The following is a 26,253-nucleotide window of genomic DNA, read 5'->3' as shown; positions in this document are numbered from 1 at the left end:
TTTTTTGGTTGTTTTTAACATACAATGGCTTATTAGTCTCAGGTGTTCAGTATATTAATTCAACAATTCTGTACATTACTCATGGCTTCCCACAGTGTCATGACCATCTGTCATCACACAATGTTATTACAGTGTTATTGACTGTGTTCCTATGCTACACTTTTCATCTTCATGACGTATTTATTTTGTGACTGGAAGTTTGTGACTCTTAAATCACCTTTATCTATTACCCCCCCCGCCACCTTCCCTCTTGCAACTACGAATTTACTCTCTGTATTTAAGAGTTTGTTTGTTCATTTGTGTTTTAGATTCTACATACAGAGGAAGCCATACAGAATTTGTCCTTCTTTGTTTACCTATAAGGTCCTCATTGTCCATCCATGTTATCACAAATGGCAGGATCTCATTCCTTTTTATGGCTGAGTAATATTTCAGAGTGTGTGTGTGTGTGTGTGTATGTATACCCCACATCATCTTTATCCATTCACCTGTGGATGGACATTTGGGTTGCTTCCATATCTTGGCAGTTATAATGCTGCTGTAAATACAAGGGTGTGTGTATCTTTTGAAATTAGTGTTTTCATTTTCTCTGGGTCAGTACCCAGTAGTGGAATTCAGAACATTGTGAATACCAGATCATGTGGTATTTCTATTTTTAATTTTTCATGACATCTCCTTACAGTTTTCTGTGGTAGCTGAACCAATTTATATTCTAACCAACAGTACAGAGGGGTTTCTTTTTATCCACATACTCACCAGCACTTGTCTTTTTGATTCCAGTCCTTCTGACAGCTGTAAAATTATATCTCATTTTTCTGATTTGCATTTCTCTGATGATTCATAATGTCAGACATCTTTTGATGTGTCTGTTGGCCATCTCAATATCTTTAGGAAACTGTGTGTTCAGGCCCTCTGTCCATTTTTTAGTCAGATTTTTTTTCTGGTGTTGGTTTGTATAAGTTTTTAAATACATTTTGGGTATTAACCCCTTATTGGATATGTCATTTGCTAATATCTTTTCCCATTCAGCAGCTTGCCTGTTCCTTTTGTTGGTTTCCTTTGCTGTGCAAAAGCTTTTTATTTTTATGGACATTGGGGAGGGTATGTGCTATGGTGAGTGCTGTGAAGTGTGTAAACCTGGCGGCGATTCACAGACCTGTACCCCTGGGGATAAAAATACATTATATGTTTATTAAATTAAAAAAAAATTAAATAAAAAAAAAAAAGCTTTTTATTTTGGTGTAGTCCCAACGGTTTATTTCTGCTTTTGTTTCCCTTGCCTGAGGAGACACATCTAGAAAAATGTTGCTAAGGCTGATGCCACAGAGATTACTGCCTATGTTTTTTTCTAGGAGTTCTGTGGTTTCAGATGTTAACATGTAGGTCTTTAATCCCTTTTGAGTATATTTTTGGGTATGGTGTGAGAAAGTGGTCCAGTTTCATTCTTCCAGTTTTCTCAGCACCATTTATTAAGGAGACTATCTTTTCCCCAGTCTTGCCTCCTTTGTTGTAGATTAATTGACCATATAAGCATGAGGTTATTTCTGGGCTCTCTATTTTGTTCCGTTGATCTATGTGTCTGTTTTTTTTTTGTTGTTGTTGTCGTTGTTGGTTTTTTTGTCAGTACCATACTTTTTTGATTACTACAGCTTTGTAGTATTCTTGAAATCAGGACTTGTGATACCTTCAGTTTTCTTCTTCTTTCGTAGGATTGTTTTGGCTATTTGAGGTCTCACGGTTCCATACAAATTTTAGTATTACTTGTAGTTCTGTGAAATAAGCTATTGATATTTTGATGGGAGTTGCATTGAATCTGTAGATTGCTTAATTTTTTTAATTATTTGTGTTTTTACTATTGAGTTGTACGAGTTAATTGTAGACTTAAAAAAAAAAGATTTATTTATTAGAGAGTACACATGTGTGTGAGTGGGGCAAGGGGCAGAGGGAGAGAGAGTCCCTAAGCAGACTCCCCACTGGGCGCAGAGCCTAAGATCCTGAGATCATGACCTGAGGCGAAATCAAGAGTCAGGTAGTCAACCAGCTGAGCACCCAGGTGCCCCAATTATAAACTACTTTTTTTTTTTTTTTTTTAGATTTTATATATTTATTTTAGATAGAGCGCTAGTGAGGAGGGGTAGAGGGAGAGGGAGAAAGAATCCAAAGCAGACTCTAAGCTGGTGGAGCTTGGATCCAAGATGGTGAGGGTCCATCCACGACCTTGAGACCATGACCTGAGCAACAAACCAAGAGTCACACGCTTAACTGACTGAGCTACTCAGGTGCTCCTGTAAACTTCTTAATATCAAGGATCACGCTGATAATTCCTCACCTAAGCCAACTCCCTAATTTTGGCATGATGTGTAGACCATTGTCTCTGATTCTGGGAGTAGAGCTTCATGAAGTCATTTGAATGAGATGAGGATTTAGAAATAAGCTCTTTTAAGATAATCTTGAAATGCTTCAGTGAGACAAAAATTACCGACACAAACCTGTTTATGTGTTGGGTCAGTAGAGCTTTTATGTTGTTCGTGAGTAAGACTTTGGAGAGAGGAAGTCTTTCAAAAGTATAAAGGATTATTTTCAAGTAAGATCTAAATAGGAATGATTATCTGATCATAAATGAGGAGAATATGAAAATACCAATATGCTTATGCTCAGTCATGACAGTAAAAAAACCTTCCTTTTTTTTTTTTTTTTTCCCATTTTTCTTAACATTTGAAAATTTAGCTACATCGAGAGAGGATTTATACTCTGGAAATTTGAATGAAAAGGTCTTAAAATATCTAGCTAGCCAAATGCTATTACTTAGACATGAAAGGACTGAAGTTTACATCTCTCACATCATTCTAATTTTGTGTTTTAGCTATTTTAGTTTTATTTTTATAGTTAATGGCAGTGAATGCAGTTTTAATTTTTTTCTGAAAAGCCTTTATAATTTGCCTCTAGGGGTATATATATTTTCCTCACACAAACCAAATGCTGATTCTGTGAGGCTTCATATCTACTGTTACGCTATATTCAAATTTTGTTTATATACTTAAGGATATTTTGATGTTCCTTTTTTTTTTTCCACTTAATCTGTATTAGGATATATGCAGAATTTGATCAGTGTTTACAGAGATGGATCAGCTTTTAATTGGTGGCATTTTTTAGAGTACCTTGTTTTTATTCTATACTTCTAGACTTTTATCCCCACTTCAGTGAAATTGAAAATCAGAATACAGCTGTTACATGCATTTATTAATTAGTCATAAAGGTATTTGGAAAACCCACTAGTCTTTGTGTATTAGTAAAGGACATTCTTTATTTTGTTATATATTTCTATATTATTTGTAATGTAATTTTATAAAAACTGGACATAATGAAATTAAGATGAGTATTTTCTGTTTTCTAGTAAAGCATTTTTGTTTCATTCAACATAGATTATACCCCACCCAACTCACTTCTGTAAAAAAAACCCAGCTTTTTAAAAATAAATTTTCTTGTTATCCTTACTAAATATGTTATAAAGGATTCATAATCACAATCTTAGATACGCCACTTAATTATATTAAACATTCTTGCTCAAAAGCCTTATTGTTGGGGCGCCTGGGTGGCTCAGTGGGTTAAAGCCTCTGTCTTCCGCTCAGGTCATGGTCTCAGGGTCCTGGGATCGAGCCCCGCATCGGGCTCTCTGCTCAGCAGGGAACCTGCTTCCTCCTCTCTCTCTCTCTCTCTCTTTCTGCCTACTTGTAATTTCTATCTGTCAAATAAATGAATAAAATCTTTAAAAAAAAAAGCCTTATTGTTCATTTGTTCTGTCTCTTCAATTAATTTTTTATTTTTTTATTACTATTATTATTTATTTATGTATTCAACAGAGAGGCAGCAAGAGAGGGAACACAATAAGGGGAAGAGGGAGAGGGAGAAGCAGGCCCCCCACCGAACAGGGAGCCCAATGTGGGGCTTGATCCCAGGACCTTGGGATCATGACCTGAGCCGAAGGCAGATACTTAACGGACTGAGCCACCCAGACTCCCCTCAATTAAATTTTTAAATTGAGCTTGAAGTTGCTTTTTTGTTGTTGTTTTAATGATTAAAATACTTGTTGGGAATTTTTGGGAAAAAGTTCTTCTCTCACATGATAGTCCAGCACAGATCCTCTAATTTGTATGGAACTGCTAGGATTGCAGAACTCTTGACATTTATTCAGAGGGGTTTTTTGTGCATGTGACTTGTGACTTTTTTCAACTTTATCAAGATATAATTAAACTCCACCAAACTGCATATTTTTAAAGTGTGCTATTTGATCAGTTTTGATATGTGCAAATACCTGTGAAGCCCTCACCTTTCCCCAAAGTTTCCTTGTGCCTCTTTGTACTTTTGTAATCTGTCCCTTCCTCTACTCCCATCTCCTGGCAAGTACTGATTGGTTGTCTGTCACTATAGATTAGTTTATGTTTTCTAGAATTTTTACAAAAATGGAGTCATATTTTATACACACAGACACGCACACCCCTGGCTTTTTTTTTTTTTTTTTTTTTGCATAGCATGACACTTGGACATTTATGCATGTTAGGGCTTGTAGTACCAGTTGGTTCCTTTTTATTGCTAAGTAGTACAACAGATATGTCACTGCTCATTCATTCATCAGTTGATTAACTTTCGGGTTTCTATTTCTGGCTCTTCAAAATAAAGCTGATATGAATGCTCATGTAGACATATTTGTGTGGGCGTAAATTTTCATTTCTTAGTGGCTAGATTAGTGGGATCTGTCCAACTTTTTGCTTCTTTCTTTAGAAGGCTCCACACGCAGCATGGAGCCTAACACCAGGCTTGAATTCATGGTCCTGATATCAAGACTCCAGGTGAGATCAAGAGTCAGACATTTAACCAACCGAGTCACCCAGGCACCACTGTACAATTTTTAAAGAAAAGTATATTTTTCCATGAGGTTGTAGCATCTTACATTTCTGTCAGCAGTGCATGAGAATCCTTGCTAGCCCTTGGTATGTTCAGTCTTTTCCATGTTTGCCATCCCAGCGGAAATATCATTGCAGTTTTATTTCCTTAATGGCTCATAATGTTGAGCATCTTTCTATGTGTTTATTGGCCATTTCTGGAAGTTAATTTGCAAAGTGTCTGTTCATGTCTTTTGACCATTTCCTCTCTCAGTTGTTTGACTTTTTTTTTTTTTTTTTTTTTTTGACGTTAAAAAAAATTGCTTATTTGGGAATAGCAGAATTGCAATTCAGGATAAGCAAGCTATGGTGAACCATAGGCAAATATGTCTTATTATTTTTAAGTTGTAAGAGTTCCTTGTAGGGGCGCCTGGGTGGCTCAGTGGGTTAAGCCGCTGCCTTCGGCTCAGGTCATGATCTCAAGGTCCTGGGATCGAGTCCTACATTGGACTCTCTACTCAGCGGGGAGCCTGCTCCTTCTCCCTCTCTCTCTGTCTGCCTCTCTGTCTACTTGTGATCTCTCTCTGTCGAATAAATAAATAAAATCTTAAAAGAGTTCCTTGTATACTCTGAGTATAGTTTCTTTGTCTGCTGATTATGTTGCAAATGTATTTTTCCTGTTTTATAGCTTGCCTTTTTCTCTTTTTAATGGTACTTTTGAAGAGCTAACTTTTCATTTCGATGACACCCAACCCCCCCCCTTTTTTTTTTGGTAAATAAGTCACACTTATTTGAGTCCTAAGAAATTACTGTTTAGCTCAGGGTAATGAAGGTATTCTCTCACTTTTAGAATTTTAATGTTAAACTACATGGTTTTAAATTAGTTCAAATTTAAATTTCAAAATTTGACCTGTTTTGAGTTAATTTTTGTGTGTTGTAAGGAGTTAGAATCAATGTTTTTGTTTTTGTTTTTCTTTTTTTCCACATGGGTATCCAGTTGATCCACTTCTGTTTGTTGAAAAGCCCTTTTTTCCCTCCAGTGATTTGCCTTTGCTACTTTATTAAAAATGAATTCACTAAGCATGTGTAAGTCTATTTCTGAACTCCTGTTTTCTGCTCCATTGATCCGGTATGCCTCCCTTTACACGGGTTCCAAAGGTCTTGATTACTGTTGCTTCATAGTGAATCTTGAAACCACGTAGGGTAAGTCCTCCGATTTTGTTCTTTTTAAAAACTACTCTGGCTATTCTAGGTCCTTTGCATTTCCGTGTAAATTTAATATGAGCTTATTTCGTTTCTTCTAAAAATCCTGCTGCAGTTTTGATTAGAATAGCATTGAATATACAGATCCATTTGGAGAGAATTGCAATTTTAATAATACTGAATTTTCCAGTCCATGAACTTAGTATATCTCTCGATTTATGTAGGTCTTCCTTAATTTCTGCCCCCCACCCCACCTCCAGTGTTTTGTAGTGTTCAGTGTAGAGGCCTTGGATGTCTTTTGTTTTGTTTTTTTCAGTAAGCTCTATGCCCAGTGTGGGGCTTGAACTCAGGACCCTGAGATCAAGAGTTGCAAGCTTTACAGACTGAGCCAGCCAGGTCCCCTGGATGTCTTTTATTAAATTTATACCTAGGACTTCTACATTTTTTGGCACTGCTGTAAATGGGATTGTCTATCTAATTTCACTGTCCAGTTATATGTTTCCAGTATATGAGTATTCAGTTGATTTTTAATATGTTATTAACCTTTTATCTTGCAATTTTGCTACATCACTTTGCAAAACCAGAATTTGGTAAATTTACTTAACTATATTTAGTGGATTCCTGGGAGTTTCTGTAAGTAGGGTGAGTTTCATTTTGTTCTTTTCCAATCTTTTAGCTATTATTTTGCTGTTTTTCTTACCTTATTTCAATGGCCAGAACCTCCAGAACAATGTTGAATAGGAGTGGTAAAAGCAGATTTTCCTGCCTTTTTCCTATCTCTGAGAGAATTTTTTTTTAGATTTTATTTATTTACTTGACAAAGAGAGAAAGTGCACAAGTAGGGGGAGCAGCACAGGGAGAGGGAGAAGCATGTTCTCTGCTAAGCAGAGTCTCCACTGTGGGGCTCTATCCCAGGACCTTGAGATCATGACCTGAGCCAAAGGCAGATGCTTAACCGACTAAGCCACCAAGGTGCCCTAAAGGGAGAAATTCAGTCTTAATCTATTAACTAAGGTTAGTAGCTGTAGGTTTTCATAGATGCCCTATGTCTGAGGAAGTTTTCTACTAATCCTGGTTATCTTGTGAGTTTTTATCATTATTGGGTTTGAGTTTTTGTCAACCCCCCCCCACATTTATTGAAATGATCTTATTGGGGTTTCTTGCTTTATTATTTTGATATGGTGAATTACATTAACTGATTATCAAATGGTAAGCAAATCTTGTATTTCTGGGATAAACCCTACTTGGTCATGTTTTACTATCCTTTTTGTATAGTATTAAGACCAAAGTTTTAGTATCGGGGCGCCTGGGTGGCTCAGTGGGTTGGGCCGCTGCCTTCGGCTCAGGTCGTGATCTCGGGGTCCTGGGATCAAGTCCCGCATCAGGCTCTCTGCTCAGCAGGAGGCCTGCTTCCTTCTCTCTCTCTCCCTGACTCCGTCTACTTGTGATCTCTGTCAAATGAATAAATAAAATCTTAAAAAAAAAAAGTTTTAGTATCTTCTGAAAGATTTTGGCATCTGTATTCCTTAGGATCTTGTCTTCTAATTTTTTTGGGGGTAATATCTGTCGGTTATTAACATTATTCTGGCCTCACAACACGAGTTGGGCACTGATCCTCTTTTGTTTGAAAAAGTTTGCATAGCTTTTGTATTATTTTTTTTCCTTGAATGTTTGGTAGAATTCACCAGTGAAACCATCTGAGAATGCAGTTTTCTTTTTTGGGAAGGGTTCTGTTAATAAAATCAGTTCCTTGGGGCGCTTGGGTGACTCATTGGGTTAAAGCCTCTGCCTTTGGCTCAGGTCATGATCCCAGGGTTCTGGGATCGAGCCCCGCATCGGGCTCTCTGCCGGGCAGGGAGCCTGCTTCCTCCTTTCTCTCTCTCTCTGCCTGCCTCTCTGCCTACTTGTGATCTCTGTCAAATAAATAAATAAAATCTTTAAAAAAATAAAAATAAAATAAAATCAGTTCCCTTAATAAGCATAGGAATACATGGATATTCTATTTCTCCTTGAATCAATTTTGGTAAGTTTTATTTTCCAAGAAGTTTGTTCATCCACATTGTCAAATTTGTTGGCATAAAGTTGTTTTTAGTATTTCTTACCATTTTTTATATGTTTAGGATTAATGGTAATTCTGATGAAATTTGTGTTCTCTCTCTTTTAATCAATCTCTTTAAAAAACCTTTTTTTAAGGTTTTATTTATTTTGGGGAACCTGGGTAGTTCAGATGGCTAAGCGTCTGCCTTCTGCTCAGGTCATAATCTCCAGATCCTGGGATTGAACCCCATGTGGGGCTCCCTGCTCAGCGGGGAGTCTGCTTCTCCCTGTCCCTCTGCCTCTCCACCTGCTTGTCTTCTCTCTGTCTCTTTCTCTCTCTCTCAAATGAATAAAGAAAACCCTGAAAAAATTAATTAATTAATTAATTAATTTATTTATTTATTTATGAGAGCGTGCGAGCACAAACATGTGGGGGGCAGAGGGAGAAGCAGACTCCCCACAGAGCAGGGAGCCCAAAGTGCAGCTCCATATCAGGACCCTGAAATCATGACCTGAGCTGAAGGCAGATGCTTACCCGACTGAGCCACCCAGGTGCCCAGGGCTTGTCATTTTTTTCCCCCAAGGAACCAGATTTTGGGTTTCCTTGTTTTTTTCCCCCCTCAGCTATTATCTTCCTCAGTATTTAGACCATTAAAATTTAATGTCATTATTGGTATGTTAGAATTAGACCTGCCATTTTTTTGTTTTGTTTGTCTTCTCTGTTTTTTATTTTTATTTTTCTAAGTAGTTGCTCCAGGGATTAAATATATTTACCTAACTTTGATAGTCTGCTTACAGGTTATATTATACTACTTCAAATACAATGCAGAAGGCTTGCACTATTTAAGTCCCTTTACTCTTATGGCACAGACCTTTATATTAAAGGTTGTCATAGGTATTACATTTATGTATATTGAAAGCCGCACTGGACAGTGTTAACAATATTTGATTTCAACAACCTACATATCTTAAGGAGAATTATAGGAAAAATATAACTTTATATTTTATATTTACACAGATATTTACCATTTCTGTTCTTCTTCCTTCATGCTTGATGGTCGGTTTCTCTCTTAAATTCCCGTTCTATTCTTTTTAAACTAGTGTTTTCTTCTCCACTGAGATCTTGTGTATTTTCAGTCCTTTCATTTGTGTTTACCTTGACCTCCTGGAACATATGGATGATAACTGCTCTAAAAAGTCTTTATGATAATTTCAGTGTTTGTATCATCTAGGATTTGGAACCTGTTGATGACAGGTGTTCCTTTCTTTGAGAATTGGTGAGGTTTTCCTAGTTCTTTGTATGTCGAGTAATTTTGGATTACATCCTGGATACTGGGAATTTCATATCTGGTTCTGTGTGCTGCGTTAATCCCCTGCACAATGCTGGTGTTTCTTTTAGCAGGTCTTCATCCTGATTAGGTTCAAACTAGAAGTTCTGTGTGCTCTCTGCACACAGAGGTTCCACTGTGAGATCAGTTTTCAAGACCTTTGCTGTGCTGCTTTTGTTTTGTCCCGCAGCTCAGGTGTGAGCCTGAGTCTTGTGGGAGTTCATTTATAGAATTACTTGATCCTTACTTACACTCTCCTGCCCATAGAGGCCATTTTCATTAGTCCCTTTGCCCAGAAAGACTGGATTTATTTTTGTTTTTGTTTTTAAGATTTTATTTATTTATTTGACAGAGACAGAGACCGTGAGAGAGGGAATACAAGCAGGGGGAGTGGGAGAGGGAGAAGCAGGCTTCCTGCTGAGCTCGGAGCCCAATAGGGGCTCGAAGGGCTCAGTACTGGACCCTGGGATGATGACCTGGACCGAAGGCAGACACTTAACGACTGAGCCACCCAGGCTCCCCAACACTGGATTTCTGTCAGAGTTTTACTCTTTGTTCCTCTGCCTCACTCCATGTCTGGACCCACCCTTGGGCCAGGGCTGCTAGTGAAAAGTGAACAAAAGTGAGGGGCGCTTTTGACTCTCTTCTAAAATCTGTCTACTTTTCTTTCTTACAGTCCTCAGGGAATTGCTTTTTAAAGTTTTTGCCCAGTTTTTACTTTTGAGTGGGACAGAGGGCCTGTAGTGGCCATATACTATTTTAGCCAAACTAGAACTCTGGCTTTTTTACATTTAGAAATCTTGCATATGTGGTATTTTCTTTCTTTTTTTTTGTTTTACAAATTCTTTTATTTTTTCAAATTATAGTAATAACATATAACCAGTATATTCAAAGTAGGAACAAAATACCTTGAACCAAGATGTTATCACTATGATTTGTCTGTGTAGCGTAGAACTGAAAAGAAGGTGGGATTGCAAGGTTTGGCCCATTTGCTTCGTCTGTGTATTACTACTTTTGTCTGGGGTTCCCTAGGAACTGAGCAGAACCTATTTGTGAATGGCATTTGAAGCCCTTGTGGTGAAAAGAAGTGTGTGGGGGACTATTCCAATATTCTTATCCTTCAAACAGCATTTAGGCTTTTGTGTTAATAAGTCTGGAAGGTACCTCATCTTCATACCTCCATGGCTTAGTTTCTATGAGGTCCATTCCTTACCAATATCCAGCTGAGACCAGTGACAATTAAGGAACAGGGGAGGAAAGAGAGAGAAGGGCGTTAGTTCACAAGTGTGGGTTGTAGGCTGGGTTACAGTGCACCCCCCGGTCACTAATGGATGTCAGGTGAAGGGGAAGCAGAGAGGGAGGTTTGAAGGGTCAGAAGACAAATTTTGTCTAACATTGCTCGTAATAGGTGAACGCTTTTGCGGAAGAGGTTCACAGAGGGTGGGGAATTATTTCCTGAATTCTAGGAAGGACGGTGAACCGCAAATACTCTTAAATGCTTTGCAAGGAGCTGCTGATGATTAGTGTGCTTTGGACCGTAGGAGTTGTTCTGCTTTGCCAGACTGTGTGCTTCTCTCAGAATAGCTGTAAAACATTTTTTAAAGTGAGGTATATAATTACTATATCTACAGAAAAGTGACCATAGTCTATGCTTTCCTAGTTACAGTTTAGTATTGATGATGCTAATTTCTTAACCCGAATTGAGGAATATTTGATCTTTCTCTGTGCAATGGTTTTAGTAAAAGGAATTATTTGTTCCTTGAAGGTTAGTTCAAAAACACCCTTAAAATTATTTTTTCTTGGGGCCTTTTAACTGTTAAATCTTTACATTTATATGTATTTCTTGATCTGTTAAATGTATTATACCTTTTTAAGAGATCATTGGGGAAATTCATAGTACGATAGAAATACATCTATTTTCTCACGATTCTAAGCTTTGTGCAGTGGCAGTATTGTAGCCAATAAGATTTATCTGAGGCGTGATTATTGCTATTTTCTCTCGAATCTCTGTTGTGTAGAATTATGCAGAACACTTCCCTAAGCAAAAATTCTGAAGAAAATATGAGCAAATTAGATGTGGTTATGTAGTAAAAGAATAACAGGTGTATCTGAGTTGGGTTTATTACATAAATTCTAGGATAATTTGTATTAGGAACTATGTCACTATAGTCTGCTACTTGAAAACGAAATATACGATCATCTTACTAAATACTCAAAAAAAGCCTCTGAACAAATTTAGCAGCCATTTCTAATGAAAATTTCAAGTTAAATAAGAATAATAGGAAACTGCCTAAATGTCTTAAAAGGTATTTACCAAAACACAACAGCAAACATAACTATTCAGAACCTATTTTATTGGTTATGAAATGCCAAAACCATCAGCATGACAGGGAAAATATAAAAGTTCCTGCTGTTCCAGCTATTAAATAGCTTAGCTTTATTGGTTTGGGCACATAATGTAAGCTTAAATTCTTCATTCCCAGAGAATGTAGATCTAGAAAACCGGAAAGACTCATCTGAGAGACTTAGCCCCAATAAGAAAATGTAGTAAAGTGGCTGGGTACCAAGAAGATCGATAAATCAATTTCTTTTCTTTATTTAGCAGTAAATAGTATAGAAGGAAAGTAGAACAGAACAGAATGTTTTCTTATGTTTTATTTACCTTACTATGGTTTGTTTGTTTTTTTTCTTTAAGATTTTATTTATTTATTTGACAGAGAGAGATCACAAGTAGGCAGAGAGGCAGGCAGAGAGAGAGAGAGGGAAGCAGGCTCCCTGCTGAGCAGAGAGCCCCATGCAGGGCTTGATCCCAGGACCCTGGGATAATGACCTGAGCTGAAGGCAGAGGCTTAACCCACTGAGCCACCCAGGTGCCCCTTCCCTTACTATGGTTTTAAAAATGAGAGCTTACTGCTTTTGTAAATTCAGCAAAAAACAGGTGTGATGTGTCGTTTAAAGAGCATTATAAAGATTAAGTGAGATGAAACACATTAAAATTTTCTGGAAAATTATTGGGGCACTTTGGTGGCACAGTCAGTTGAGCATGTGACTCGATTTTGGCTCAGGTCATGATCTCAGGGTCCTGGGATGGAGCCCCGCATTGGACTCTCTGCTCAGCAGGGAGCCTGCTTTCCCCCCTCTCTCTCTGCCTGCCTTTCTGCCTACTTGTGATCTCTCTCTGTCAAATAAATAAATAAAATCTTAAAAAAAAAAAAAAATCTCTATCCAGATCTTTGGGAACGTCTTCACCTGCATCCCCAGCAGAGAGGTGACTTCTTAAGTCCTGTTTTTCGTAGACACATAGAGGCTGCTGACCAGAAAGGTGAAGCTTGGGGCTGAAGATAAAGGGCATACGTGCTAGCATACGAATGGAAGTGTAGGCCACTTCATGTCTTCCTTTCTTTTCTGCGCCCCCCCCCCCGCAACCCTGGCCAAAGCCAGCACCCTCCCTCTACTCTTCTGTCTGGCAAACTGAACTGCTCCAGCGAAGAGACCTGTGCATACTGCCGTTTGGAGGTGTCCCAGTGAAATGTGACTGGGCACATCTGACCATTGCCCCATCTGTCAACAGACCTGGCACCCAGGCCTGCTTTTTTAGTGCCTTACTCTTAAATATGAAGGAGCAGCCAGGGATCACCAGAGAGAGGAGGAAAGCCTCAAAAGTGAGAGAGAGACCCAAAACAAACAATCAGCCAACAAACAAAAAAAGGAGACTAGTGTAAGAACCAAGACAATGAAAGAGCAACATACTCCCTTCCCGCCCTCTTCCCAGGTTAATAAAAAACTCAGGAGAGTAAAAGATGTGTCATTAAAAGAAAGGATGCAGTAGTAGGACAGAAGAGAACAAGGAAGAGCTCTTGGAAGTTTAAAAATAAAATAGTTGGGGGAAAAAAATCCACGGACAGGTTGGAATGTAAAATTGAAGAGTATTAGGGTAGGGGACTGTCATTTTAAAAAATCTAAATGTGTCTAAATTGTTTTGTGTATGAATATTTAGTACTCATTTTTAACTGTAGGCATCTGCCATGTTGTTAAGCATAAGGATGGTACTCATTGTGGATTATTTTTGTTGGGGAAGATGCTGGGGTTGGTTTCACATCAGCTCTTCTTGAACAAATAATGCCTGGTGGGGATTTTGGAGCCTTGGGCTTGTGTCTGGTATTCTGGACAGGCATTAGTGCAGTAGACATTGTTTACAGCCTTTCGCAAAATTGGCAGTGTTTCTTGGGGGTAGAATGCAGGCTCTGGGGTTTGCTGGCCCTGCTCAAATCCAGCTCTGTGGCCAAATGTGTGGTATTGCTCGAATCACTCACCTCTCTGATTCTCATTTTCTTGCTCTGTAATAAGGGCATGGAAATAACCCGTGCGTCTCACCTGTGTCATAGGGCTGTGACGATGAAGGGATAAGAGCTATAAAGCACCTACGAGTGTGCAGCGTGTACTACGTGCTCATTTAAAGAAGCCAGTGTTGAGACCACCAAGCAGATGGGTGGGTTGGGTAGATGGAGAGAAAGAGCGTGTATTTAAAGAGTAACAACCCACCGGTAGTGATGAAACAGGCTGTCCTGAGCCTCATGTTTGAGGAGAGTCTCGCATCCGCCTTCCCCAGGGCCCCTCCTTGGACCTGGCGCTAAGAAGCTGCAAAGAGTGAATGAATGAACCCCTTGGTCGTGACTCTGATGTGCAGTGCTGTCCCCCAGCGCTGGCACTGCTGCCAGTTCCAATCATTAAAGCCAGTGTGTTACTGTGTTTATAAGTATATAGGAAATGAAGTTTTCAGAAACTTAAATGTTGTATTTCATTTACAGGCGTCGATTAGCAAGGTAAAAGTGACAGAACCATGGCTCAGTTTCCAACACCTTTTGGAGGTAAGTTTTCAAACATTTCTCTCTTTTAATGTATTCAAGACCTTTTTCTTTTTTCTTCCCTTTTTTTTTTTAAAGGAGGCTCCATGCCCATTGACCCTGAGATCAAGAGTCACATGCTCTATCGGCTAAGCTAGCCAGGCGCCCTGAGACCCTATTTTTTGTTTTTTTAAGATTTTATTTATTTAGGGGCACCCAGGTGGCTCAGTGGCTTAAAGCCTCTGCCTTTGGCTCAGGTCATGATCACAGGGTCCTGGGATCAAGCCCCACGTCGGGCTCTCTGCTCGGCGGGGAGCCTGCTTTCCTTCCTCTCTCTCTGCCTGCTTCTCTGCCTACTTGTGATCTCTGTCTGTCAGATAAATAAAATATTTTTTAAAAATTGTATTTATTTATTTGAGAGAGGGATAGCGAGAGAGAGCAGAGCAGGAGGGAGGGGCAGAGAGAAGCAGACTCCCCACAGAGCAGGACTCAGGACTCTGTCCTGGCACCCCAGGGTCACCACCTGAGCCCAAGGCAGATGCTTAACCCACTGAGCCAGCCAGGTGCCCCTCTGAACCCTATTTTTAATATTGTTTCTTTTGGATACCTCGGAAGCAACTCCCGGGCATCATCTCATATCACCCACAAATATTTTAGTGTGTGTTTCTGAATGATGTGAATGCTTTCAAAAACATAACTATGATACCATTGTCATACCAATAAAATTCATGATAATTCGTTAATATCCTCATCTATCAAGGCAGTGTTAGAATTTCCCTGACAGTCTTCAGACTTTTTTTTGTTATGGTTTGTTGGTTCCCATCAGGGTCCAGACATTGCTCTCAGTTCATGTGCCCCCTCTGCCTTTCACTGTTTTCTCTTCACAATTGTATTCGTCGAAGTGACTGGATCATTTATTCTGTACTTTTCCCAAAACCCGAACTGGAAGCAGGACATTTTTGTTTGTTTTACTTTATCTGCTTAAAACATATGAATCTGCATAAAGTAGAGGTTTTTTTTTTTTTTTAAAGGTTATATTCCCTATATTATGATGAAAGTGTTAAATATTAGTTTTGCTTACTGGCCCAGTTTTTATTTTGTTTTGTTTTGTTTAAAGAGAGGTTGCCGTTATTATGGCTTCCTTTTGGCAACTGTCTGACCAGTCATAAGGAGAGTGAGGCACGAATCACCACCCCTCTGATCATATCTGTTGCGGTCCCTGCGGATTTCCAGTACAGAACCCTCTAAACTCTTTTTTTTTGTCCCTCTTCTTAGTTACGGGGCAGGTTTGTGTTTTGTTGTGTTTTTGCTTTTGCTTCAGTTTCAGTTTATCGTTCCAGGGACGATTTCAACAAGGCAGGAGGAGTTGCGGGATTACAAGGCCTCTGAGTGAAGGGATCATATTTGTTTCAGTCACTACAGTGTCTCTGATGCCTGACACAGTGCCTGGCACATAGGAAGTGGCCAGTAATTATGTTTCCAGTGACTGACTGGATCCCACCCTTCCTGTCACTGTTCGACCAGACAACATAGAGAGGGGAGGTGTGACGTTAAGACATTTTGCTTTTGTGCCAGTCACATTCATATTTTGTATGAACATACATATTGCCTGTTCTCACCTTTTGGGAGCATCTGAACTTTTGATGGTCTTCCATCTATGTAAGCTAAAATTATTTTGAAGACACTGAGGAGACCTAGGACGAAAGCAAGGAGGATCTCAGAAGTGAAGGGGCATCTGGTCAGTCTTAGAGCTGAAACTGAAGGAGAACCCAAATCCCGTTCTCTTCAGTTTGCCTTTGTGTTTTTCCAGGATACCTATTTTCAAACGCGTCTTTATTGAAGTATAGTTTACATAGCATGAAATTCACCCATTTTAACTGTACAATGCAGTGACTTTTCGTAACTTTACAGAGTTGTGTAATCATCACTACAATCCAGTATTTCAATATTTTTGTCACTCCAAAAAGGTTTTCATGGAATCATTTGCGATATGAATTATGAAACTTTGCTTTGTGTGTAATGTTTTTGTGACATTTAAAACACCTGAAAATATAGTTTTAAATTGGTTTGTTGCTTGAGTTCATGTAAATAAAGGACTGTTAACTATGTCTTATACAGTCCTGCTAGCTATAAGATTATAGGACAAGATTAAAAAAAAAAAAAAAGAATTTGTCCCAGTATCTTTCTTATTTTGGCCTGTTTTAATTTTCTAACTTGTATGCATAACTTCCAAGGGTAAAGAGATGTTAATTAACGAGATTATTATTACTATTTTTAAAGATTTTATTTATTTATTTGACAGAGATCACATGTAGGCAGAGAGGCAGGCAGAGAGAGAGAGGAAGGGAAGCAGACTCCCTGCTGAGCAGAGAGCAGAGAGCCCAATGTGGGGCTCGATCCCAGGACCCTGGGATCATGACCTGAGCCGAAAGCAGAGGGTTTAACCCACTGAGCCACCCAGGCACCCCAATTAACGAGATTATTGATAACATAATGGGAAAGAATCTGGAAGTACGAGGGAAATAGTTCATGTGAGCACTTTGGTATTCTTTTTGCATTGAATAATTTGTCTCTTCTTTGGGTTCCAGGCAGCCTGGATATTTGGGCCATAACTGTAGAGGAAAGAGCAAAGCATGATCAGCAGTTCCATAGTTTAAAGCCGGTATCTGGATTTATTACTGGTAATTGGAATCCATGTTTTTACATTTTTATTTATCATTAGTGCTTCTATCTGTGGAAAATCTATTATGCAAAGCTAAGGTGGGCACACATGACCCAGGGGACATCTGCCTTTGTCTTGGGCCTGTATTTTTTCAGTTGCTTTTTCTCTGCTGCATTCAAACCTGTTTGCACCCCTTTATGGATGTCAAGCCACTTGTTTTGGGCGTATCACTGATGGGAATTGGTAAAGGTCAGTGAACCACATTCTCTTAAATAGTAAAGCAGTGTAAAATGCTTGTTTAATTTTGGTCTTGAACTGGTTTGGGAAATGTAAATAAATGAACAGATTCTGAATATTTAAAAACAACAACAACAACAGAATTCTCTTAGTGCTGTATCCCTAAAGTTCCTTTTGTACTTTGCTCTTCCTTCCTTCCTTCCTTTCTTTTTTTTTTCCCTAAATATTTACTTATTTCTTTATTCACGTGCTCATGAGGGAGGGAGGGGGGAGGAGGAGAGAGTGGGACAAGCAGACTCTGTGGGGAGCATGGAGCCTGACGTCGGGGCTGATCCCAGGACCCTGAGATCATTAACCCAGCTGAAACCAAGAGTCGGTTGCTGAACTGAGCCCCCCAGGTGCCCCTGCGTTTCCTCTTATCTTTTCTGTTTGGTTATTCTTTCAGAGATAGCTTTAGGAAAAATGGGATCTAGATTTCCTGGGGACTTTGTGTGTGTGTGTGTGTGTGTGTGTGTGTGTGTGTCACAGTTCTCTTTAAACTATTAATTCTTAATTGTTGATGTGACTCTTATAATCATTTTTACTTTTTTCCCATAAATGTACCAGAAGCACCAACCGTTTGACATGTAGATAATAGGAGTCACAGGGAACTTAAAAAAGGAGAAGAGTGGGGTCATGGGTTCCTTGAGGATTCCTGTAGATGGGCTTTGTTGTATGTGTAGCTGTTCCATCTTACTTAATAGCCAATTAAAGTGGACAGTCTATGCCTACACTTATTAGGCCCTTTTTTTGAGATGAATTTTTAAAGTTTTAAGTTCTAAAGCCAGTGAACTCGTCAATCAGATGGATTCATTCTGCTCTTGCTTATAGACTTACCATTTGGCTTTTAGCATATATTTAAGTCAGTATTTGCAGAATTACTAGCCTCCTATTCTTGCAATTTTCCTGTAAGAAGATATCTGTCAGCTGTTTTTTCTGAAACTTTTTCTATTTAATTTACAGGTGATCAAGCTAGAAACTTTTTTTTTCAGTCTGGGTTACCTCAACCTGTTTTAGCACAGATATGGTAAGTTGGAACGTCACAGAAGCAGAAGGAGGTAAAATAAAATATTCCAGTAATATGGCTTCTTTAGATCTCGAAGGAAACATAAATCTCTAGTCTGACATACTCTACGACTTCTTACCGGAGAATACTTCTGAAAAGTATCTTTTCCTATGGAACATTAAAAGAATAAAAGGAAAAGTGATGACATTTGTAGGATAGTGCTGTCAAAAAACTGAATTTCCAGTGGAGAAATTTATATTTTGATATTTTCTCATGAATTTATTCTAGCTTTATCCCCATTGTCCATACTCATCTGAATGTCCCACATTTCTTGCTCTATAGTGCAATGGTTCTCTATTTTTTATGACCACAAGGTAAGGAAAATATTTGAGGGCCAGTAGTGAAACAGCCTTAACTTATATTTATGACAGTGTTGTACAAGGTCAGTGCATAATAAATACTGTTGAATTCCTTGATTAACTATCACCAATTAGCATTCAGTCCTTTGAACGTACAGAACAGAAAGGGACAATAAAAAAGAGAGGCAAATATTTTGGATTTTAGGGTTGTGACTTTGGTCATACCATGCTGAGGTCTGTTGCAAGAAGTCCCGTTTTCCTCGCACCGTGCAGTCCTCGCAGTTCATACTTCCAGGCTTTATTGGTGTTGTGGGGGTGGCTCGCTGTGTGGTAGAGAGACTTTTGTAGTCACTCACCTGTGTTTGAATCCCAGCTGCACAACATTCGGTCTTCATCATTTGAGCATGTATTCATCCTCTCTGACCTCTGTTTTTTAATCTAGAAAATGGGCAGATACATTTTCCTAACAAGATTGTTGAAAAAATCAGTATATAAAGGACTGTATAAAAAACTGTAGATAAGGGGCATAGTGTGGGGCCCAGCATGTAGACCCTCAAAACAAAACAAAATGGTACCTCTGTCATCAGCAGGGACTGGGGAGTCCCCATAACTAAATTGTCCAATTTATTATATTTATTTATATAATAAATATATATAACATATATAATATATAACATATATAATATATAATTATTATATAATTAAGTTATAATTACCTGTCCCCTGAAATGATCCACCTTTCATTTTTTTTTTTAAGATTTTATTTATTCATTTGACAGAGAGATAGATCACAGGTAGGCAGAGAGGCAGGGAGAGAGAGGGGGAAGCAGGCTCCCCACTGAGCAGAGAGCTTGATGCGGGGCTCCATCCCAGGACCCTGAAATCATGACCTGAGCCAAAGGCAGAGGCTTAACCCACTGAGTCACCCGGGCGCCCCATGATCGACCTTTCTTAACAGTATAATGGAAATTAATAAAGATTGACTAGTCCCTTGTGGCCTTCAAGCAGAGTCTGCAGAATGTGGTCCAAGCTTGATTACCAGTGTCATCAGTATGAAAATCATTTACTGTGTTCTGAATAGCAAAATTCTCATGGGAAATATAGATATATTTGTATACAGATAAATTTGAATCAAAACTAAATGATACCAGACTCCTGTGCTTTTTTGGGTGTCTGCTTTATGTTCCTTTTCCTGGTTGTCAGCATATTGGCTGCCAGACCGACTCTTCCAGTTAGCTGCTTCCGTGATGCCCTTCTAGCTCTTACTTCTGATCCACTTTGAGCTGGGAAAGGCACATAACCCAGGTTTTTGGAATTGCTTTTAAAATAAAGGGGGGGGCGCCTGAGTGGCTCAGTGGGTTAAAGCCTCTGCCTTCGGCTCAGGTCATGATCCCAGGGTCCTGGGATCGAGCCCCACATCGGGCTCTCTGCTCAGCGGGGAGCCTGCTTTCTCCTCTCTCTCTGCCTGCCTCTCTGCCTACTTGTGATCTCTGTCTGTCAAATAAATAAATAAAATCTAAAAAATAAATAAATAAATAAATAAAGGGGTGGGATGGTTGAGGGGCAGGGGAGCGAGAACTCATGCTCATGTGAGCACGGGTGCACTGACCTGGCAGTTAAGTGCCCGAGTTAAATTCGAGAGACACGTGACATCTGTGTTCACTGTAAGAAGCTTTCTTTTGCTTTGCGTTCTGGTATATGATTGTATTTCCCACCAGCAGTCAAGGTCACTCACTAGCACCTTCCTTTCGCAGGCATTACGTCTTCCCTTGAATTCTGCTTTTATGTCATATTCCCAATTTATGAATATTCATTCGAGAAGCAGTTTTATGATGCATATCTGCTTCTGGAAGATCTCACTTAACGTTTATTCACTCAGCAGTGGAAAAATACTTATTGAATGTCTTCTGTGGGGCAGTGACTATTGTAGGTGCTGGGGATGCAGCAGTGAACAGAATAGACAAAATCCGTGCTTTCATAGAAATTACAGTCTGGTGAAAGGGTATAGTTAAGAACAGTATAAAAATTGTCACATGATAATAAGTGTAATGGAAAAATAAAGTATCATCTAGTACATTTCACATTTTTTTTTCCTCTAAAAATTTTTTTTTTGAGATTTTATTCATTTATTTGACAGATCACAAGTAGGCAGAGAAGCGCTCAGAGAGAGGAGGAAGCAGGCTCCCTGCCGAGCAGAGAGCCCGATGTGGGGCTCGATCCCAGGACCCTGAGATCATGACCTGAGCCGAAGGCAGAGGCTTTAACCCACTGAGCCACCCAGGTTCCCCAGAGTTAGGCTTTTTTTTGTTTGTTTTTTTAAAGATTTTATTTATTTATTTGACAGAGAGAGATCACAAGTAGGCAGAGAAGCAGGCAGAGAGAGAGAGGGAAGCAGGCACCCTGCTGAGCAGAGAGCCTGATGTGGGGCTCAATCCCAGGACCCTGAGATCATGACCTGAGCCGAAGGCAGAGGCTTAACCCACTGAGCCACCCAGGTGCCCCAGAGTTAGGCTTTTAAATGTATAAATAATAACAGCTGATCCAGTGAAATAGTTTTCACTCCCTGTCTCTGTGCTCATCTTGTGTTCTCTTACGGTTTTTCTGGTGGGGTCCCAGGGAAGGCCATTGACCCTTTTGGTAGAAGGAGAGTTGGGTTGGAGTCTGAAGGTTTGGGCAGTCTCTTTGTCAGTCATGTGGGGAAGAAGAAAGTACTGGATTGAGAGTTAGGGACTGTAATCGTCTCTATCTCTCTGGGCATTATTTTCCTAGGTGGGAATCCATGAGTGATAACATGTGTTTCACACCTGGACAGTTTTTGTTCCAGGTAGATGCTGTATTGCAGGTAGCTAGTTTGGGACATTGATCTGTCTCTTCCTTTTTTTAAGTGGGCTCCTAAGTCATGACCCTGAGATCAAGACCCGAGTAGAGATCAGGTGTTGGAAGCTTAACCAGGCTACGCGACCCAGGCTCCCTTAGTTTGAGAACTTTTAAACTGTAACCTACTGATTCTTCGGGACTGCTTATCTTTCCAGTCTGTTTTCTAGTTAATAACACAGGAAAACCTGAATTTCCAGAGGATGGAGTCAAGTCAGTGGGTGTAATGCCAAAGCGTAACAGTGACCAAAGATGGTATAACTTCTTAGAAATTGTCTTACTAATAAGGAACTGAAAGGAAACTGGCAAATATCCTGTATCCTTTTGGCAACTTCGGATACTTAACGTTGTTCCAACCTTGGCCTAATGTGCAGAGGGAAGAGAAGAAAGCGGAGGGGGGTGGACAGGAGCCTTGGTGGGTCCAGGAAATAAAAAGAGGCTGAATGAAGAAGGCTTTGGCATCAGAGGCAGTGGGGGCCACAGAAATGGAGATTAGAGGCTTCTAAGGAGAGAAATGAGGGGAAGGGAGGCCCACTGGGGCATGGGCCCTGAGACAGAAGGCAGGATCCAGAGACATAAAGGCAAATACGAGAATAGCTTGGTGATCTATTCAAGGGTGGGGCATGGGTGAGGGCCACCAGCTGTACAACATCTAGTTTCTTAGGACACTTCTGTGCATATGGCAGAAGAACCTTCAGCCCTCAACGAGATCAATTTGCCAAATTCATCCCCCTCCCCAAAAAGGCATCCTGGACTCTTGTTCCCCACACCTCCATCCCTCATCCCCTCCATCCTCAGTGCATGGCATTAGGCATCTGTCCAGCTGCTGGGAGCCACGCTTGGTTCCTCTCTTTTCCTCACCGTATGCCTTCAGCCCATCAACACATCTTTTGGTTCCATTTACAGACTTTCTCCCCATTCTGGCCATTTCTTTCTGTCTACAATCCTACTGTCCACTGGAGTCTTTCTCACACTTCCCCCTTTAGATTTCTTTCTCTGTACAGTGCCCAGACTCTCTTTGGAAAAAGTAAATCCATTATAAGCTCCCCGTTGAGAAGAAAACCCAAAGTCCTATCTAGGTTCCAAGTCCCAACCCGAGCTGACCCTCTTCTATTTTCCTCTTCTCTTATTTTGTACCTCTCTCTTCCTCAATTTCTGTATCCCAGCTTCACTGACCTCTCTGTTGAAATGCACCAGGTTCCTCCTTGCCTCTGGGGCATCGCACTTGGTATTTCCTCCTCCTGTAATCTGTAATGCAGCTTGCTGGCTGATTACCCTTCTGGTTTCAGAGAAGTACTTCCTGACCACTCATGCAGAGTAGTTCCCTCTGCCCACCTGCTCCTAACACAGGCTTCCCTTTTTTATTTGCTTTAGGGATCTCCTTTTTTTTTTTTTTTTTTTTAAAGATTTTATTTATTTGTCAGAGAGAGAGGGAGAGAGAGCGAGCACAGGCAGACAGAGGCAGAGGGAGAAGCAGGCTCCCCGCCGAGCAAGGAGCCTGATGCGGAACTCGATCCCAGGACGCTGGGATCATGACCTGAGCCGAAGGCAGCTGCTTAACCAACTGAGCCACCCAGGCGTCCCTAGGGATCTCCTTTTTTGTGAATTGTGGACTTAATTCTATTTCTTAGTACGGCACACATTAACAAGGTTCCAAAAGCCAACACTGTACCAAAATGGGAGTGCAGAGAGAAGTGTCACTCCCCATGCCAGCACTTTGTCCTGTGCCCTGAATTAGTTTCTTATCATCCTTCTGGAAAAAACAGCAGCTTCATAATACCGTAATAATATTTTAATTATTTCCTCTTCCTTCTTATTTTAAAGGTTACCTAGCCTTTAAATGTTCTTTTGTTCCTCACTTTTCTTACTTAACACATTCTGGAAATCACTGGTGTCATTCCCTAGAGATGTCTTTCTGTTTTTTTTTTTTTCCTACAGTTACATAGTATTCATTGTAGAAGATAACACCTTAGTATATCCAACCAGTCTCGTGTGTGTGTGTGTGTGTGTGTGTGTGTGTGTGTTACAGTTACTTCTAATAATGTACCAATGAATGAACTAAAGCATAAATATTTTTATACTATTGGTGTATCTTAAGAGTAAATTCCTATGAGTGCATTTGCTAGGTCCAAGAGTAAAGGCCTGGGTAGTTCTGTAGATGTTGCCAGATTTCCCTTCATTTGGAGTTTGAGCGCTTTTTCCTACCTCCAATGCATGAGAGGGATACGTGGTTTGTTTTTCCCTTAAGGTATCAGCATACCTGTGGTCCCCTTCTCATCTCAGCCCTGCCTGTTGCTATGTATGTGTGCTATGTATTTAAGATTAGCTCGTTTTTAAGAGTCATAAACAGCTATTGTTTGACCTAAGCTTGTTTTTTGCATATGTATTTTTTCTGCTTTGGAAGTTTTGTGAATTTAATTTTCAGATTCCTAGGTTTTTAGTTCATCTTTCAGGGGGATTATTAGAAATGAGTATATGTAGATGGAAGATGAAAGTGGATGGCAGAGCTGAGGTGTTTTTTTTGGCAGAGAAACCTTCAGAAATAGAATTTCAGGTCTTCCAGAGTTCCAGCTTTTTTACTGGGGAAAGGGGGTGGGGGAGAAAGCTGAGCTTTGTAGAAATAACTACTGTGTTTGCATAAAGCCCTTTGAGTTATCACTACCAGTGAGTCCCAACACTTACATTCTGTTAGTTGAGGAGAAAAAGGTTTTAAGAAAAAATCAAGCAAGATTCTCAAAAAAAAAAAAAAAAAAAAAAAAGGTGGGATTTTGGTGGGTGGCTTAAAGTCAAGCACCAGGAACTTGAGAGTTAAATGTCTCCTCTCCTCTCCCACTGAGGTATTCAGTGGAAGGCTTTTAGAAACATGACATTCTTCTAATTCAACTCTTAGGGTACTGGTCTCTTTTCCTCCAACTAGTCGTTATCCCACATTGGATATTTGTTTCTCCTTAGAAAAATGTGTTTGGGGGCTGCGATGTTGGGGATAGGGAGTGAGAATCTCTCTGCTTGATTTTTTTTTTTTTTTTAACGTGCATGTTGATGTTGATTGTTGGCAAGTTTTTCTTTTCCCCTGAGAACCATCTAATATAGCTGAGTATCTTTTTAGAAAAACTTAACAAAAGAAGGAAGGTTGATCCTCTCATTTTACTTATTTAACTTCCTTTATAAAACCTGAAAGATAGTTACAAAAACAAGACAGCCAGAGACAGTCTCAATTATGAATATTGATACAAAAATCAAAACAAAATGTTAGCAAATAGAATTTCACAATATATTTAAAATTATGACCAAATTGAGTTTATGCCATGAGTGCAAGTTTGGTGCAGAATTAAGGCATTCTCTCAGTATTATAGCAACAGATAAAAGGAAGTGTGATCTGATCAGCAGATGCTGAGTAGGCATTTGATGTTAAAAAAATAATACACACACACACACCCCATACCTAATATGTAGAAAGGAAACTTTTTAAATATGTCAGGTGACTTTCTAATGATCGTTACCAAAATTTACTCTAAACAGTGAAACACTACAGCCCTTTCACTGAAACCCAGAGCTTAGCAGGATGCTCACACATTCAATGATGTCTTACACTCAGTAAGACCAACCAAAAAAAAGGGAAGTGTATAAATATTGGAAATGAAAGTTAACTCTTTTTTGCTAGTTATGCAATAGTATAGTTAGCTATAACCTAAGCTATTGTAGGTTAAAAAAATAATATTTATAGAAGTTTGGTAAGATAGCTGATTATAGCATAAATGATTATTGAAAGCAAGATTTTTCTGTGTTGGAAGTAAGCACCGAAATACAGAAGCGGGCAAGTGTTCCATTTAAAATAGTGATGGGATGATAAAACTCCTAAGAACACATTTAATAAGAAAAGTAACTGGGGCGCCTAGGTGGCTCAGTCAGTTATAAGCGTCTGACTCTTGGTTTCGGATCAGTTCATGATTTCAGGGTTGTGGGATCGAGCCCTGCATGGGACTCTGGGCTCAGTGTAGAGCCTGCTTGAGATTCTCTCTCTCCTGTCTCTGCCCCTTCCCCTGTTTGCGTTCTCTCTCTCTCTCAATCAATCAATCAATAAAATCTTTTAAAAAATTACCAAAAGTAATTGCTTACATAAAAAAAGTGATCTATCCTTTTTATTTTTTTTAAAGATTTTTAAATTTATTTATTATTTGACAGAGAGAGAGAAATCACAAGTAGGCAGAGCAGCAGGCAGAGAGAGAGGGGAACCTGCTGAGCAGAGAGCTGGATGCATCCCAGGACCCTGAGATCATGACGTGAACTGAAGGCAGAGGCTTAACCCACTGAGCCACCCAGGCGCCCCTGATCAATCCTTTTTAAAAACAGATTTATTACTCATTTATTTTAGAGAGAGACAGAGAGAGAGTGTGGAGGAGCAGGGACAGAGGGAGATTGAGAAAGAAAATCTCAAGCAGGCTCCTTGCTAAGTGGGGAGTCCCACACGGGGCTCCATCCCATGACCCTGAGATTGTGACCTGAGCCAAAATCAAGAGTCTGGTGCTTAATTGACAGTTAAGTGACTTACCCACCCAGGTACCCCCAAAGTGATCTAATCTTATTAAAGGAAATGTTTGTAAATTTGAGTAGATGGACATGCTATTGTCTTTGGTGGGCTCTTTAATGCAGTGGCAGCTTGGTTCCCAGTAGGGTTGTTTGTAGAATAGATCAATGATCTTAAAATTCATAGGGAAGAACACAAACATCTGTGAATAGCCAAACAAAATCTTGTTTTCAGATTTTATTTATTTATTTGTTTATTT

At 39.6% G+C, this 26,253-nt stretch overlaps 1 protein-coding gene and 1 non-coding gene across 6 annotated transcripts in view; both read left to right on the top strand.

Annotated features, from left to right (window-relative positions):
* ITSN1 (intersectin 1) overlaps positions 1 to 26,253 on the top strand; it is a 213,539-nt gene that overhangs the window by 55,366 nt on the left and 131,920 nt on the right. For all 5 annotated transcript variants that reach the window (XM_032865391.1, XM_032865389.1, XM_032865390.1 and 2 more), the window contains exons 2-4: positions 14,257 to 14,316; positions 16,881 to 16,973; positions 18,194 to 18,257. In XM_032865391.1, the coding sequence (XP_032721282.1) occupies positions 14,289 to 14,316; positions 16,881 to 16,973; positions 18,194 to 18,257 (185 nt within the window). In that variant the 5' untranslated portion in view covers positions 14,257 to 14,288. The remainder of the gene's footprint in view (positions 1 to 14,256; positions 14,317 to 16,880; positions 16,974 to 18,193; positions 18,258 to 26,253) is intronic.
* LOC116872427 lies at positions 11,381 to 11,521 on the top strand. The gene has a single exon (XR_004383635.1). It is a non-coding gene; the product is annotated as a U4 spliceosomal RNA (small nuclear RNA).

This window comes from Lontra canadensis, unplaced genomic scaffold (assembly GCF_010015895.1).
Source record: "Lontra canadensis isolate GAN:19392208 unplaced genomic scaffold, GSC_riverotter_1.0 scaffold29, whole genome shotgun sequence".
NCBI lineage: Eukaryota > Metazoa > Chordata > Mammalia > Carnivora > Mustelidae > Lontra > Lontra canadensis.
The sequence above is the reverse complement of the archived record's forward strand: the minus strand, read 5'-3'. Positions and strand labels throughout refer to the sequence as shown.